Source organism: Bombina bombina, chromosome 2 (assembly GCF_027579735.1).
Source record: "Bombina bombina isolate aBomBom1 chromosome 2, aBomBom1.pri, whole genome shotgun sequence".
NCBI classification, from domain to species: domain Eukaryota; kingdom Metazoa; phylum Chordata; class Amphibia; order Anura; family Bombinatoridae; genus Bombina; species Bombina bombina.
In genome coordinates this window covers 1,186,944,977-1,186,959,317 of record NC_069500.1, presented here as the reverse complement: position 1 = coordinate 1,186,959,317, position 14,341 = coordinate 1,186,944,977, and the positions used below count along the sequence as shown (strand labels likewise).

Here is a 14,341-nt window from a genome sequence, read left to right as displayed (position 1 = left end):
ACCCCTTGATATTCTCATTGTTATAAATGTACCCCCCAATTTATTTAGCAATACACCCGTGATTGTCTTTCCCCCCCTTACCTGTGCCCTTAGTGCAAATCTATTCTACTGTTTGATGCTTTCTCGTTGCCATGAACCCGGGGCAGCCCATTCTACTGATTAATATATAAATAAGATTGTGTCCCGCTATTTTAAAGAACACTACAAAAAAGTTTTAGATAATACATTTTCTAAATATTTGGAGAAGATATTTAAGACGGGTATGAGCTAAAAACAAAATGTAGTAAATTAAATATCCCCCTAAGCGGCATATGGTACACTCCATAAAATACCACTGCAGTTACTTTAGCAAAGCTTGCTGGTACTTGTAGTCCTTTACAAAGGGGCGTTAAATCTTAACCACTCAACTTCGTATACCGAATTGATTGACAAGATGATGCAGGAAGTGGTGAGCAGACACCTCAGAGTCAGCATTACTGTCTTTATGTAGTGGAGAGGAGAACGTAAAGATATGGTGAGTATTACATGTGACTTGTTGCGATGTAAAGAAAATAATGCATGTTAAAAGGAAAACCGTGTTTACCAGCGCCTTTACATGAATATGGGTGATGGATAATACCCGTCCAGTAAACAATAACAATGTAAATAAGCATATGGTACATATTTAAATCATCACATGAAGGTAAACACATGTAGTGCTATAACTGACAGTACTAAAAGGAAACAGTGTTGCATTAGGTAAGTTTTGCCTACCACCTTTATGTCACTCTCTAATAACATCTATAGCCTCCCTGTAAAACAAAATAAAAGCGAAATATTCAGAGGTAAAATACAGGCAAAATATCAATCGTATATTATTTAGCTTTCTAATTAAAATTTCAAAATATATTTAATTCTAAGGGGCCATTATAGTGAAAAAAATAGAGCATGTAATGTTATCACTATTAGCCCTGCAAATATATGTGTTTACCACCTGCAAAGGTTTTATAAACAAATGACAACTATGCCCGCAGGTAGTGGCATTAGGGTCTTTTTAGCGCCTGTGTTCTGGTAAGAGGGCGAACTTTGGAAAACAGCGAACCATGTCACTTCCTGTGACGTTACATCAGCTGTTTCACAAATATTGGACCTCATGCGCATGTGTGCCAGCGTCATCACATACCTGGCCGCATACGTCACTGGTACAATGTTTAGAGCTGTGAAATTCTGGGACCCTTTGTAGTGCATGCGTGGGATTTTGTATCAGAAATGGTGCGCTCGTGGAAAGCTGTTTCTTCGGCTCCTCAGCAATATTCGGAACTCCACTGCAACTACTCCCATTACTACTCTAAAGCTGAGTCTCAGTGCTTGTGCATGAGAAACAGCCGCCCCCCGCCACTCGGCTATCACTACTGCTTCTTCCACTGGAGACTCAGCTTTAGAGTAGTAGTAGTAATGTGAGTAGTTGCAGTCGGGGGCGGAGTTGCGAATATTGCAGAGGAGCCAAAGAAACAGCTTTCCATGAACACACCATTTCTGATACAAAATCCCACGCATGCGCTCTACAAAGGGTCCCGGAATTTCACAGCTCTAAATATTGTAACAGTGACATATGCGGCCAGGTATGTGATGATGCTGGCACACATGCGCATTAGGTCCAAAATTTGTGAAACAGCTGATGTAACGTCACAGGAAGTGACATGGTTCGCTGTTTTCCAAAGTTCGCCCTCTTACCAGAACACCTGATTTATTTGTATGAAAGTGCAACACACAAAGATCTGTGCAAATTCAGATTTTTGTCGCACAATTAAATCTGGCTCCGAAAAGATCAGAATGTTGCTACCATCAGCCATATTCAGCATTCATTTATGTCCCTTTAAAGGGACACTAAACCCAACATTTTTCTTTCATAATTCTGATGTAGAATACAATTTTAAACAACATTCCAATTTACTTCTATTATCTAATCTGCTTCATTCTTTAGATATCCTTTGTCAAAGAAATAGCAATGCACATGAGCGAGACAATCATACTAGGCATCTATGTGCAGCCACCAATCAGCAGCTACTGAGCCTATCTAGATATGCTTTTCAGCAAAGTTTAGCAAGAGAATGAAGCAAATTAGATAATAGAAGTAAATTAGAAAGTTGTTTAAAATGCCATGCTCTTTCTAAATCATGAAAGAAAAGAATTGGGTTTCATGTTCCTTTAAGCATTTGCATTTATGTTGGATAATTAGATGGACGGTCCATTTCTTGTGTGGATTAAAATAATTTCAACTAAAAATTAATCCATCAATGTTGCTTGGCAGTTAAGCTTCAAATTTGATTCAAATGAATTATAGGGAGAGTGAGTAACTTGTGATGTACTGTATGAATGAGAAACAAAATATCATTATGAATATATAAAATAATTATATAATACAGTTTTAGTAACTTGAAACAAGCTCCATTAATGTAAACAAGTAAAAGCAGACTCAAAGCAAAGGACACAGCCCCATTTTTGTTTTCGTTATATTTGGCCCTGGTGAATTGGTTTCATTAACCTTGCCATTGCTATCCTGAGAGCTTATCTCAATTCTTGAACATGAAAAGATGCTTGTTAGTAAATACACCATGCACTTGAGTGACACATTAATCTCGGACTTGGGGCTCCATGTACTAAGCCGTCAATTCATCCGTCATTGTAGACGCGGATAAACTCGCCGTTACTCGCCGCGGGCGAAATGGTGTCCGCTGTCGCTATGTACTAATATTCCCCCAATAAATAGACAAGTCTAGCCCGCCGCGAGCAGTTGCGGATTGTTGATAAATTTGACGCCTCGCTCGCCGCGACTAAGCTGATGGTACTTAACTTTTAGTTGAATTGTCTGGCCAATTATTAACACGTGACATGCAAGGTGTCACGAACATCATAGTAGTCGCGGGAATAGAATTTTGCTCCTATAAAAGTTCAACTTATCTAAACAACTTTATTATTGTTCAAAATTTTTTGAAGAGTGATAACAGAGCGTTATTTTTGTAATATTTATTTACAATTTGGATATGGCTTCATCTGGATCTGATAATATATAAATATTAATATAAAAATAATTATAAAGATTGACAACTAACAATACAAATTTAAATAGATTACTCTTTAATTACAGTCGACAAATTGGGCGCAATTTATGTACATGGAAATGAGAGACAAATTAGACGCCAGTTATGCTGTAAGTACAATGCTGATATTACTGCCTTTTATATATGTCTAGACTGGCGTCTAGATTGACTTTCCTATTGTTTTGTACCTTGCCCGCCACCTAAAAGGTGGCGAGGCAAAAATAGCGAGGTGGGAGCGGAAATTGTAGCGAGCGGACAAATAGATTTTTTAGTACATTCGTTTTTTGGCGAGTTGGTGGTCAAATGTGTCTAATTACAGTGAAAAATGGAGCGGTAGCGAGGTTTGGCGGATAAGTACGCTCGCAATTTTAAAGATGCGAGTTTTAACACAATTGACGGCTTTGTACATATCAGTTTGCGAGTTTTGACGCGAGATTTGTTGCGGGTAGCTCGCTGACTGCTTAGTACATGGAGCCCTAGATAGCCCTATTTCTAATTACGACAGATTTGGGATACAGTAGTTCAGTATAAGCTCTGATAGATTATTGTTAAAATAATCTAAAATCTGTTTGATTTGACAAACTGAGATCCCTTGCTACGTTACTTTTTGTATCTTTTATTTTTCGTATCTTTTCCTAGTTTTGGTCTGGCAGGCAGTTATAAATAAATATAAAAACTCTTGGCCTTCACTGGTAACACTTACTAGTGAAGAACCCCTCCCCAAAGGGGCGTGCACAGAACTACCATTCCCCTGATTTACCTATAAATGTAATCCCCAGGCACCTCCCTTTCATCTTCCTATAGATGTCTAGTCAAAAATGCAGACTAAGAAAAAGGATTAGGGAGCCTGGTAAGTATTAAACAGGGATATAAGACAAGATATTGAAATTGCTTATATTTGGTTGTTAATGCACAAAACTTTGGTCTAATCTTTTGGTTGCCAGTAATATTCAGTGATTTACCTTTTGGTCTCCTTCAACACACAGTAGCTTTAATACCTTGATTGTCAGAAACTGGCAGCAGCGGTTTAGTTTCTTGGTTGCCAAAACACACAGAAAAGTGATTTAAATACCAGTAACATACAATCCCATGATTGCAAGATTATTTAACGCCTAGACTTTTTGCCCAGACCACACTAGCAGTGATTGAATCCCTTTAGTGCCCGTTAACCTTAGCAGGTCCTGCATCTTGATTTGATGATATATTTTTCTTTTTTTAATTGAGTAAAACGTATGTATAGTACAGAGCGTAAGGTTCCCCCCAGAATTATCTGAGCAATAATTGTAATATGTTGAACTTTATAGTCTTTTTTTACAGTGCCTCTCTGTCATTCTGCAGGTTGGGTTAGACGTTCCAGACGTTGTATTTAGAATTAGAAGTGGCCTGAATCTGTCTTTTCCTTTGACAGCGACTGATGGTAAGTCTCATGGATTATCCAAGTGGATTTAAAATTATTTAATTTCAATTTGACTTAATTTGAGTAGTAATTTTGCTCTCATGCAGTATTTCATAGAGCACTGTAAAATGAATAGGAAAGCCAAAATGAAACTGTGGTTAGCCAGTGGTAGTAGCGGTAGAGGGGGGTGTCCGAAACCCTGTGTTCCGAAGGGAGCTCCCTCCTGGCAATCACCCAAATCCTTGCCTTCATAGGAAGTACAAATCCCCAAAAGATGGGAGCTCTGGGGCAAAGGGCCTCTGGAGCGACCTAGGTTGAAGTTCAGCAGGGATCCCTAGCGAACCCAGCTGGCAAGTAGTTCCACAAGCCCGGCTCTTCTGAAAGGGACCAAGTGGCCAGTTATCAGCTTTTTCAGTGACAAAGTACAGGCAGTGTAGAAACAAGTGAAAAGGGGTCTGGCACAAAGTTATCCAATTTTTAGGGAAGCTGGCCTTGGCAGCTTGGTATCCGTAACAGAGATTATTGTCAAGCTGCAATATTGGCACAATCAGCTTTATTACATAAAATGGAAAAGGAGGTTAGATGGACCAAGTTGGAATCAGAGATAAATGGATTTAATTCAAAAGATGATATAATATGGGGATCATATCTGACACAAAATCAACAACTCAATTGGTTTCTGGTTGGAAGCCACACTGTACATCTATTGTTCCAGCTGATTAAGTCTCTTTCATTACTTCCCATTAACTTTCTAAAACTGCCATTAAGATATTTACAAACTTTGATATCTATTTAAATAACTAGACAAATGGGAAAATAAAAGCCTCTAAAGAGTTGCAGATGTGATAGAAAAAGGTAAAATCCTGACATTTATACAGTTACAGGAGAAACTTAGTCCATTTGAGCTACTTTGGTACATATAATTACATTTAGCCTCAGCCACCCATGATTATATTTCTAAATCTCAAATTAGAGTTCAAACTATGCTTAAAATCCTACGTAGCTCTACCACAGAGCCAATTATGGGCTAATTTCCAAGTGTAGCTTTATTTTGTTCTCCCGCTCGCGCGTTAACTTTGCTAGATGTATTATGGTGTTATATGTCATGTGTTGTTGTTCATCTGAGGTTGTATTTACCTAATTTTAAGACCTGCTAAGGACCAGACGATTTTTTTTATGTCCTGATACATAAAACCAGTACTTTCTTTTTCTCATGACTGTATTGTATGTATGTGTGTGTGTGTGTGTATATGTATGTATGTGTATATATATATATATATATATATATATATATATATATATATATATATATATATATATATATATATATATATATATATATATATATATATATATATATATAATTTTTTTTTTATATATACACGTACACATATACACACACACGTGTTCAAAAGTTTGGGGTCACTTAGAAATTTTTTTTTCCATTAAAATAACATCAGATTGATTAGCAATACGGTGTTAATGTTGTAAATGACTATTGTAGCTGGAATTACTGATTTTATGATGGAATATCTACATAGGCGTACAGAGGCCCATTATCAGCAACCATCTTTACTTTGTTCCAATGGCACATTGTCGTATCTGCTAATCTAAGTCTATCATTTAAAAAGGTTAACTGATCATTAGAAAACCCTTTTCAATTATGTTAGCACAGCTAAAATATGTTGTGCTTCTTAAAGAAGCAATACAACTGGCCTTCATTAGACTAGTTGAGTATCTGGAGCAGCAACAATTCTGGATTCGATTACAGGTTCAAGATGGCCAGAAACAAAGATCTTTCTTCTGAAACTCGTCAGTATATTCTTGTTCTGGAAAATTAAAGGGACATGAAACCCAATTTTTTTTCTTTCATGATTTAGAAAGAGCATGTCATTTTAACAACTTTCTAATTTACTTCTATTATCTAATTTGCTTCATTCTCTTGATATCACTTGCTGAAAAGCATATCTAGATATGCTCAGTAGCTGCTGATTGGTTGCTGCACATAAAGGCCTTGTGTGATTGGCTCACACATGTACATTGCTATTTCTTCAACAAAGGATATCTAAAGAATTGAGCAAATTATATACTAGAAGTAAATTGGAAAGGTGTTTAAAATTGCATGCCCTATCTGAATCATGAAAGTTTAATTTTGACTAGACTGTCCCTTTAAGGCTATTCCATGTAAGAAATTGTCAAAAAACTGAAGATCATAGAACAGCGCAAACTGGCTCTAAGACAATAGAAAGAGAGTAGTGTAAGGCCCCGGTGCAACACAAATCAAGAGGACAAATACATTAGAGTTCCTAGTTTGAGAAACAGATGCCTCACAGGTCCTCAACTGGCAACTTCATTAAATAGTACCCGCAAAACACCAGTCTCAACAACGACAGTGAAAAGGTGACTCTGGGATGCTGGCTTTCTAGGCATAGTTGCAAAGAAAAATCTGTATCTCAAAATGTCGAAAAAAAGAAAAGATTAAGATGGGCAAAAGAGCACAGACTCTGGACAGAGGAAAATTAGAAAAAAGTCTAAGTTTAAGGTGTTCGGATCACAAAGGAGAACGTTTGTGAGATGCAGACCAAATGAAAAGATGCTAGGGAGTGCTTGACTCCATCTGTCAAACATGATGGAGGCAATCTGATGGTCTGGGGGTACTTTGGTGGTGGTTAAGTGGAAAATGTATACAGGGTAAAAAGGACATTGAAGAAGAAAGGCTATCATTCCATTTTGTGGATGGTTTCCTCCTACAACAGGAGAATGACCCAAAGCACAGTTCCAAACTATGCAAGAACTATTTAAGGAAGAAGCAGTCAACTGGTATTCTGTTCTTAATGGAGTGACCAGCACAATCGGTCACCAGATCTCAACCCTATTGAGCTGTTGTGGGAGCAGCTTTACCGTATGGTACATAAGAAGTGCCCATCAAGCCAATACAACTTGTGGGAGGTGCTTCAGGAAGCATGGGGTCAAATCTCTTCAGATTACCTCAACAAATTGACAACGAGAATGCCAAAGGTCTGTAATTGCCGCACTAGGAGGATTAGAAAGTTGCTTAAAATTGAATGCTCTATCCGATTCATAAAAGAAAAATATTTGGGTTTAGTATTCCTTTAACCCCTTAACGACCGAGGACGTGCAGGGTACGTCCTCAAAAAAAAGGCAGTTAACGCCTGAGAACGTACCCTGCACGTCCTCGGTGTGGAAAGCAGCTGGAAGCGATCCCGCTCGCTTCCAGCTGCTTTCCGGTTATTGCAGTGATGCCTCGATATGGAGGCATCCTGCAATAACCTTTTTAAGCCATCCGGTGCAGAGAGAGCCACTCTGTGGCCCTCTCTGCACCGGAGATCGGTGGCTCAATGCGTTGGTGGGTGGGAGCCGGACCGGGAGGCGGGTGGCGGCCATTGATGGCCCTGGTGATGTGCAGGGGGGGCGGGATCGTGGGCGGGGATGGCCGGGGGCGCGCACGGACGCGCGCGCGTGCACGGGAGGGCGGGCGCGTGCACGGGGAGGGTGCGGGTGGGAACCGCTACGCTACAGAAAAGGCATTAATAAAAAATGTTAATCAAACGTTAAAAAATGGCTAAAAAGTTAAAAAAAAAAACGATCAGCAAGGTGGTGGGGGTTTGTCTGTGTGGGGGGGAAGCTACACTACAGAAAAAAAACCAAACAAACAAAAATAAAGCACTTTTTTTTTGCAAACTGGGTACTGGCAGACAGCTTCCAGTACCCAAGATGGCCCCCAATGAGGCAGAGGGGAGGGTTAGAGAGCGGTTTTGGGGGGGATCAGGGAGGTTGGGGGCTAAGGGGGGATCCTACACAGTAGCATATGTAAATATGCTTAAAATTTTTTTTTTAAAAAAAACCCTTTTATTTTAGTACTGGCAGACTTTCTGCCAGTACTTAAGATGGCGGGGACAATTGTGGGGTGGGGGAGGGAAGGGAGCTGTTTGGGAGGGATCAGGGGGTGGGATGTGTCAGGTGGGAGGCTGATCTCTACACTAAAGCTAAAATTAACCCTGCAAGCTCCCTACAAACTCCCTAATTAACCCCTTCACTGCTAGCCATAATACACGTGTGAGGCGCAGCAGGATTTAGCGGCCTTCTAATTACCAGAAAGCAACGCCAAAGTCATATATGTCTGCTATTTCTGAACAAAGGGGATCCCAGACAAGTATTTACAACCATTTGTGCCATAATTGCACAAGCTGTTTGTAAATTATTTCAGTGAGAAACTGAAATTTTTTAAAAATGTAACTTTTTTTTTTTTCAATTTGATCGCATTTGGCGGTGAAATGGTGGCATGAAATATACCAAAATGTGCCTAGATCAATACTTGGGGTTGTCTACTACACTACACTAAAGCTAAAATTAACCCTACAAGCTCCCTAAAAGCTCCCTAATTAACCCCTTAACTGCTGGGCATAATACACTTGTGGTGCGCAGTGGCATTTAGCTGCCTTCTAATTACCAAAAAGCAATGCCAAAGCCATATATGTCTGCTATTTCAGAACAAAGGGGATCCCAGAGAAGAATTTACAACCATTTATGCCATAATTGCACAAGTTGTTTGTAAATAATTTCAGTGAGAAACCGAAAGTTTGTGAAAAAATTGTGAAAAAGTGAACGATTTTTTGTATTTGATCGCATTTGGCGGTGAAATGGTGGCATGAAATATACCAAAATTGGCCTAGATCAATACTTTGGGATGTCTACTAAAAAAAAATATATACATGTCAAGGGATATTCAGGGATTCCTGAAAGATATTAGTGTTCTAATTTAACTAGCGCTAATTTTGGAAAAAAGTGGTTTGGAAATAGCAAAGTGCTACTTGTATTCATGGCCCTATAACTTGCAAAAAAAGCAAAGAACATGTAAACATTGGGTATTTCTAAACTCAGGACAAAATTTAGAAACTATTTAGCATGGGTGTTTTTTGGTGGTTGTAGATATGTAACAGATTTTGGGGGTCAAAGTTAGAAAAAGTGTGTGTTTTTCAATTTTTCCTCATATTTTATAAAAAAAATTTTTATAGTAAATTATAAGATATGATGAAAATAATCTTTAGAAAGTCCATTTAGTGGCGAGAAAAACGGTATATAATATGTGTGGGTACAGTAAATGAGTAAGAGGAAAATTACAGCTAAACACAAACACCGCAAAAATGTAAAAATAGCCTTGGTCCCAAACGGACAGAAAATGGAAAAGTGCTGTGGTCATTAAGGGGTTAAGGTCTTAGAATCAGTTTCCAAACTGGGTCTGTTTTCTCTAGAAAAAAGGCGGTTGAGATGTAACATGATTACTTTAATATAACTATATTCAATATACAGAGATGGTGGAAGCTTTGTTTAGTCCAAGAAAATTGTTTTTGACAAGAGGTCAGAATTTAAGGCTAGAGGAAAGGAGATTTAATCTCCAGCAAGGTAAACGTTTTTTTTCACTGTAAAAGCAATCAAATTACTGTACTTATTACCTAAGGATATAGTAAATGCCAATACCTTGGATACATTTAAAAATGGTTTATATACATTTCTGGTTAGAAACAGAATTCAGGGATATGATTGCTTGTGTAAAATGGGTCACAAGTTCAACTGGAGCTTTTTTGTAAGTTTATTAAGCTTTGTATAGGTTGAACTCGATGGGCTTCTGTCTTTTTTTCAACCTCATCTACTGTGTGAGCACAGACAAAATGTATAAGCAATTCATGCCTTTGATACAAAAGATAACATTTTTTTTTTTTTTTTTATGCAAAATATTTTGTAGTTTAATACGTTTTACATATCGAAAGTTGTCATAACACAATATCTTTGCCAAGTCAAACTTGATAAAAGTTTTTTTGTAATAAAGAACAGACTGAAAATGCATCCAAGTATGGTCATGGGTAGACCTACACCTTGTGTTATTAAAATGTATAGGTAATGCTTGTCCTTTTCTGAAAAGTGTTCTGTTTTCATTTATGTGAAATGTTTTTTTGTTTTTTTTAGGGGGCTAAAAAGTTTGACTTTTTTTTTTTTTAAATCTGCCATAGAATCATCGGCTAAGAAGGCGTTGTCTGTAGCACTTAGTGACCTCTCTTCCAAGCTGCTCTCAGAGTCTCTGGTGTTCAGAATTTGTCATAGTTCATTGTACATATGGCCGAACACTGGAGTCTGCACATCCCCTACAGAGCTGATGGATGACTCTCCCTGCAAAGACATTTTGCGCTTTATACAGTGAGTATAAATAAGGGAGCTCCAGAATAGAGAATGGGACATATTCTGGGTTCCATGGAGCAATTGTTTAACACATATTAAAGGGAAATACACATGCAAAAAAATAAATAAATAAAGCGGTAGAGCATGTAATTATTGCACTATTGCTTGCATAGTCGGCATCAGAATACATCTGGTGACAAAAGGCATATGTGTGTAGCCTCCAATTACAAGCAAGTTTTAGTGCATAGCTGCACCTGAACCTTTGACGAAGCCCGGAGTGGCGAACTTAGTCAGTGGGGTTAGCAGAGCTTATTTCTGTTTTTAAAATAAAGCGTAGCAAAAGTATTTGAGACAATATACCTGTCCTGATTTGGGAGTCTCGCGCTACTACTTTGTCAGATCACGCTCCTAACAGCCACACATTGGCGAACCATAGAGATATGGTTTAATGTAATATTATTGTGTGGAAGCTTTTTCTTAACCAGTGAGCTAGATAACTGCTTGAGATTTAGCATATATTCATGACTATTATAGACTTATACTACATAGATTATACTTACTGCTAGATGCCATAATATTTATACGTAACCATATAACTCTCTGCTTTAGCAACAGTGTTTCTTTATTTAACATCCACTCAAACTAATGTGTATTTAAAGCGACTTCAATCCTTATTGTAATTCTTACACAGTATAACCTGACTATTATTTCAGGATACTTTAGATTTCGTGTAGTCAGTTTGTCTGCTGTTGCCAGCAATGCTAAATCACAAATCTGCTAACCCACATTAATAATATACTCTTGTTTTAGCACGTTGATCGTTAACTATTTGCAAGCTCCTTAAACTTTACTACTGTGTGGCACAAAAATATGTGGGATTAAAGGCACAGAAATTATTGTTATTGCTCATGTGACCACACTCCTCGCATATAATACTTTTTGCCACAATTGTGTTTAGTTACCCATTTTTAAATAAATGAAAGGTTATATTTTATTCTAGTTGTTCTGCCTCACTAGTCTGGGCAGAGTGCTGTAATTGCATACTGTAGTTGACTCCTTTTATCCACAAATAAGTTTAATATAATTATTATGCACCACTCCCAAATAAAATAAATAAATTATATATAATTCATAGAAATCAATGGGAGTTTGCCTGTACTAGTGCAATTGTCCCTGTGTCCAATAGTCTGCTCCTGAGCCTACCTGTGCTAAGTAAACATAATATATAGCAGGGGTTGCACAAATGTACGTGATTCTTGGAAGCCATGGTTTTAATTTTATATGTTTGTGTGTAGAATATTTAAAAAGTCAGGCTTCCTGGCTCCTAGGATTTGTGAACGCTAAAATATAGGTACAGGTAGAAACCCCTTTTTCCAAAGTGCTTGGGACCGGAAAAGGCTTGAATTTTGTAATAGTAATGTATTTGCATCTGTAAAATGGGGCAGCTTGAAGAGGGGATGGAACCAAGCATAAACAACAATATCTTATTTCAATTATGCAATATTTATAATAATACAGCTTATACATGCAACCTAGAGGTAGTTTTATATCATTTTCAAAAACTGTGTGTGTATATATATAGCACCCTCAGAAATATCCAGTACTGTAATCAGAAAGGTATTATTTGTTGTTTTATATAAATATAGACTATTGTTTTGTATATTAAAGTATACAAACCTAACCAAAGACACAGGCAGAGAAAGGTGTGACGTACAGGAAGGTATATATATACAAAGCATGGAAGGGAACTGCACTCCAAGACCGGACCAGGTACACATCCAGTGACTCGGCAACATCCAGCCCTGGGTGCTAAATAGCACTCAAAAAAAGCTGTGATGTCACCAGAGCCACAGGCAGTTAACCCCAGTCCGGAATGGGTGCAAGAACCAAGGGGGATTACAAAAAAAAAGTAATAGAACACATAGAAACACCCAGCACTCACCAGCTAGCTCACAGCTAAGATAAAATCACAACTGGAAAAGTTAGTTACCGCATCTGGCCAAATGGGAAAGCTCAGGCACCACGTCAAGGTCCTTTCCACTGCCTGAGTCCCTAACACAGCCACACCATCATGCAAGCTCACAAAGCCAAACAGACTGAGAACAAAGAAGGGGTGCACAGGTGGATGTAATCACCCAGAGAAAATACAAAACATGGAAGGGAACTGCACTCCAAGACCGGACCAGGTACACATCCTGTGACTCAGCAACATCCTGCCCTGGGTGCTAAATAGCACTCCAAAAAAGCTGTGATGTCACCAGAGCCACAGGCAGTTAACCTCAGTCCAGAATGGGTGCAAGAACCAAGGGGGATTACAAACAAAAAGTAATGCAACACATAGAAACACCCAGCACTCACCAGCTAGCTCACAGCTAAGATAAAATCACAACTGGAAAGGTTAGTTACCGCATCTGGCCAAATGGGAAAGCTCAGGCACCACGTCAAGGTCCTTTCCACTGCCTGAGTCCCTAACACAGCCACACCATCATGCAAGCTCACAAAGCCAAACAGACTGAGAACAAAGAAGGGGTGCACAGGTGGATGTAATCACCCAGAGAAAATACAAAACATGGAAGGGAACTGCACTCCAATATATATATATATATATATATATATATATATATATATATATTTATTATTATTATTAGATTTGGGGATTTGTACCTGTATACACATTTGGATTTATTTTTTTAAATCAGGTCAAAAATGGAGTCATATATTTTGTGTTAAAGGGAGAAATCATAGGTAATGTGACACAATTACATATTATTTAAACATTATACATCTCCAGTTATGTAGTATGTCTTGAGAAGCTGCCATTGTATGTAATTATTATGGTTCTAACAAAATAGAAATCATATGTAATGGTCTAGTAAGAGATAACACATATGATAGTACTTGGGATGAAAGTCTCCCCAATCTCTTGTGTGTGTGCCCCAGAAGTTTAATTAGGACAACATAATGCCAGCCATGAACTTTAAGGGGGCGATTTATCAAGCTGAGGCGGAAAGGGGTGCACATATGCGCCCCTGTCCGCTGCAGCTCGCCTCTGGCGGGCTGAATTCCCCTGTCAGAATTCATCATTGCACATGAGCGCTATTTTGCGCTCGCGTGCAATCCCGCCCCCTGCCGCGCACAGTCAATCACGCGCGGGCAGGAGCTGTCAATCTCCCCGGTCAGACTATACTGGGGAGATTGAAATTCGCCACCTTAGAGGTGGCAAAAGGTTAGTAAAGCAGCAGTCTAATGACCGCTGCTTGTTAAATACGGCGTGCTGGTTATCTTGTGAGAACCTCTAGTCGTAGGGGGTCAAAAGGCTTGCAAAGCTTTTGATAAATAGACCCCTAAGTGAAAATGTGATTTATTAGCAGTATTTAATCTGTAATGATGCAAATTATAATAATATGCATTAAGAATTAATACAAGAATTGTGGTAATAACTCAATCTTCAGAAAACTTATGCTATATAATAATAATGCAAAAAGTGTAATAATGAACTTAGTAAACCTATTTCCTAATAAAAGATAATGCACCAATAACTATGTGTTATAATACTTGGATTATGCAATGCAACATAAAGCTAAGGTATTTGCAATTGTTTTGTAGAAGTAGCCCCGTGTGAGGAGGTTATGTGTGAAGTAATGTATCCGTTATAGAAAGGTATATACTT

At 38.3% G+C, this 14,341-nt stretch overlaps 2 protein-coding genes across 3 annotated transcripts in view; one reads left to right on the top strand and one right to left on the bottom strand.

Moving 5' to 3' along the window:
- C2H4orf47 (chromosome 2 C4orf47 homolog) overlaps positions 1–1,399 on the bottom strand; it is a 38,130-nt gene extending 36,731 nt beyond the window's left edge. For both annotated transcript variants that reach the window (XM_053703886.1, XM_053703887.1), the window contains exon 1: positions 1,163–1,399. The gene's annotated coding sequence lies outside the window, so the exon portion shown is untranslated. The remainder of the gene's footprint in view (positions 1–1,162) is intronic.
- The window catches only part of UFSP2 (UFM1 specific peptidase 2), a 139,507-nt gene continuing 125,595 nt past the window's right edge, over positions 430–14,341 (top strand). The window contains exons 1-3 of the mRNA XM_053703885.1: positions 430–514; positions 4,419–4,497; positions 10,506–10,689. Of these exons, the coding sequence (XP_053559860.1) occupies positions 512–514; positions 4,419–4,497; positions 10,506–10,689 (266 nt within the window). The 5' untranslated portion in view covers positions 430–511. The remainder of the gene's footprint in view (positions 515–4,418; positions 4,498–10,505; positions 10,690–14,341) is intronic.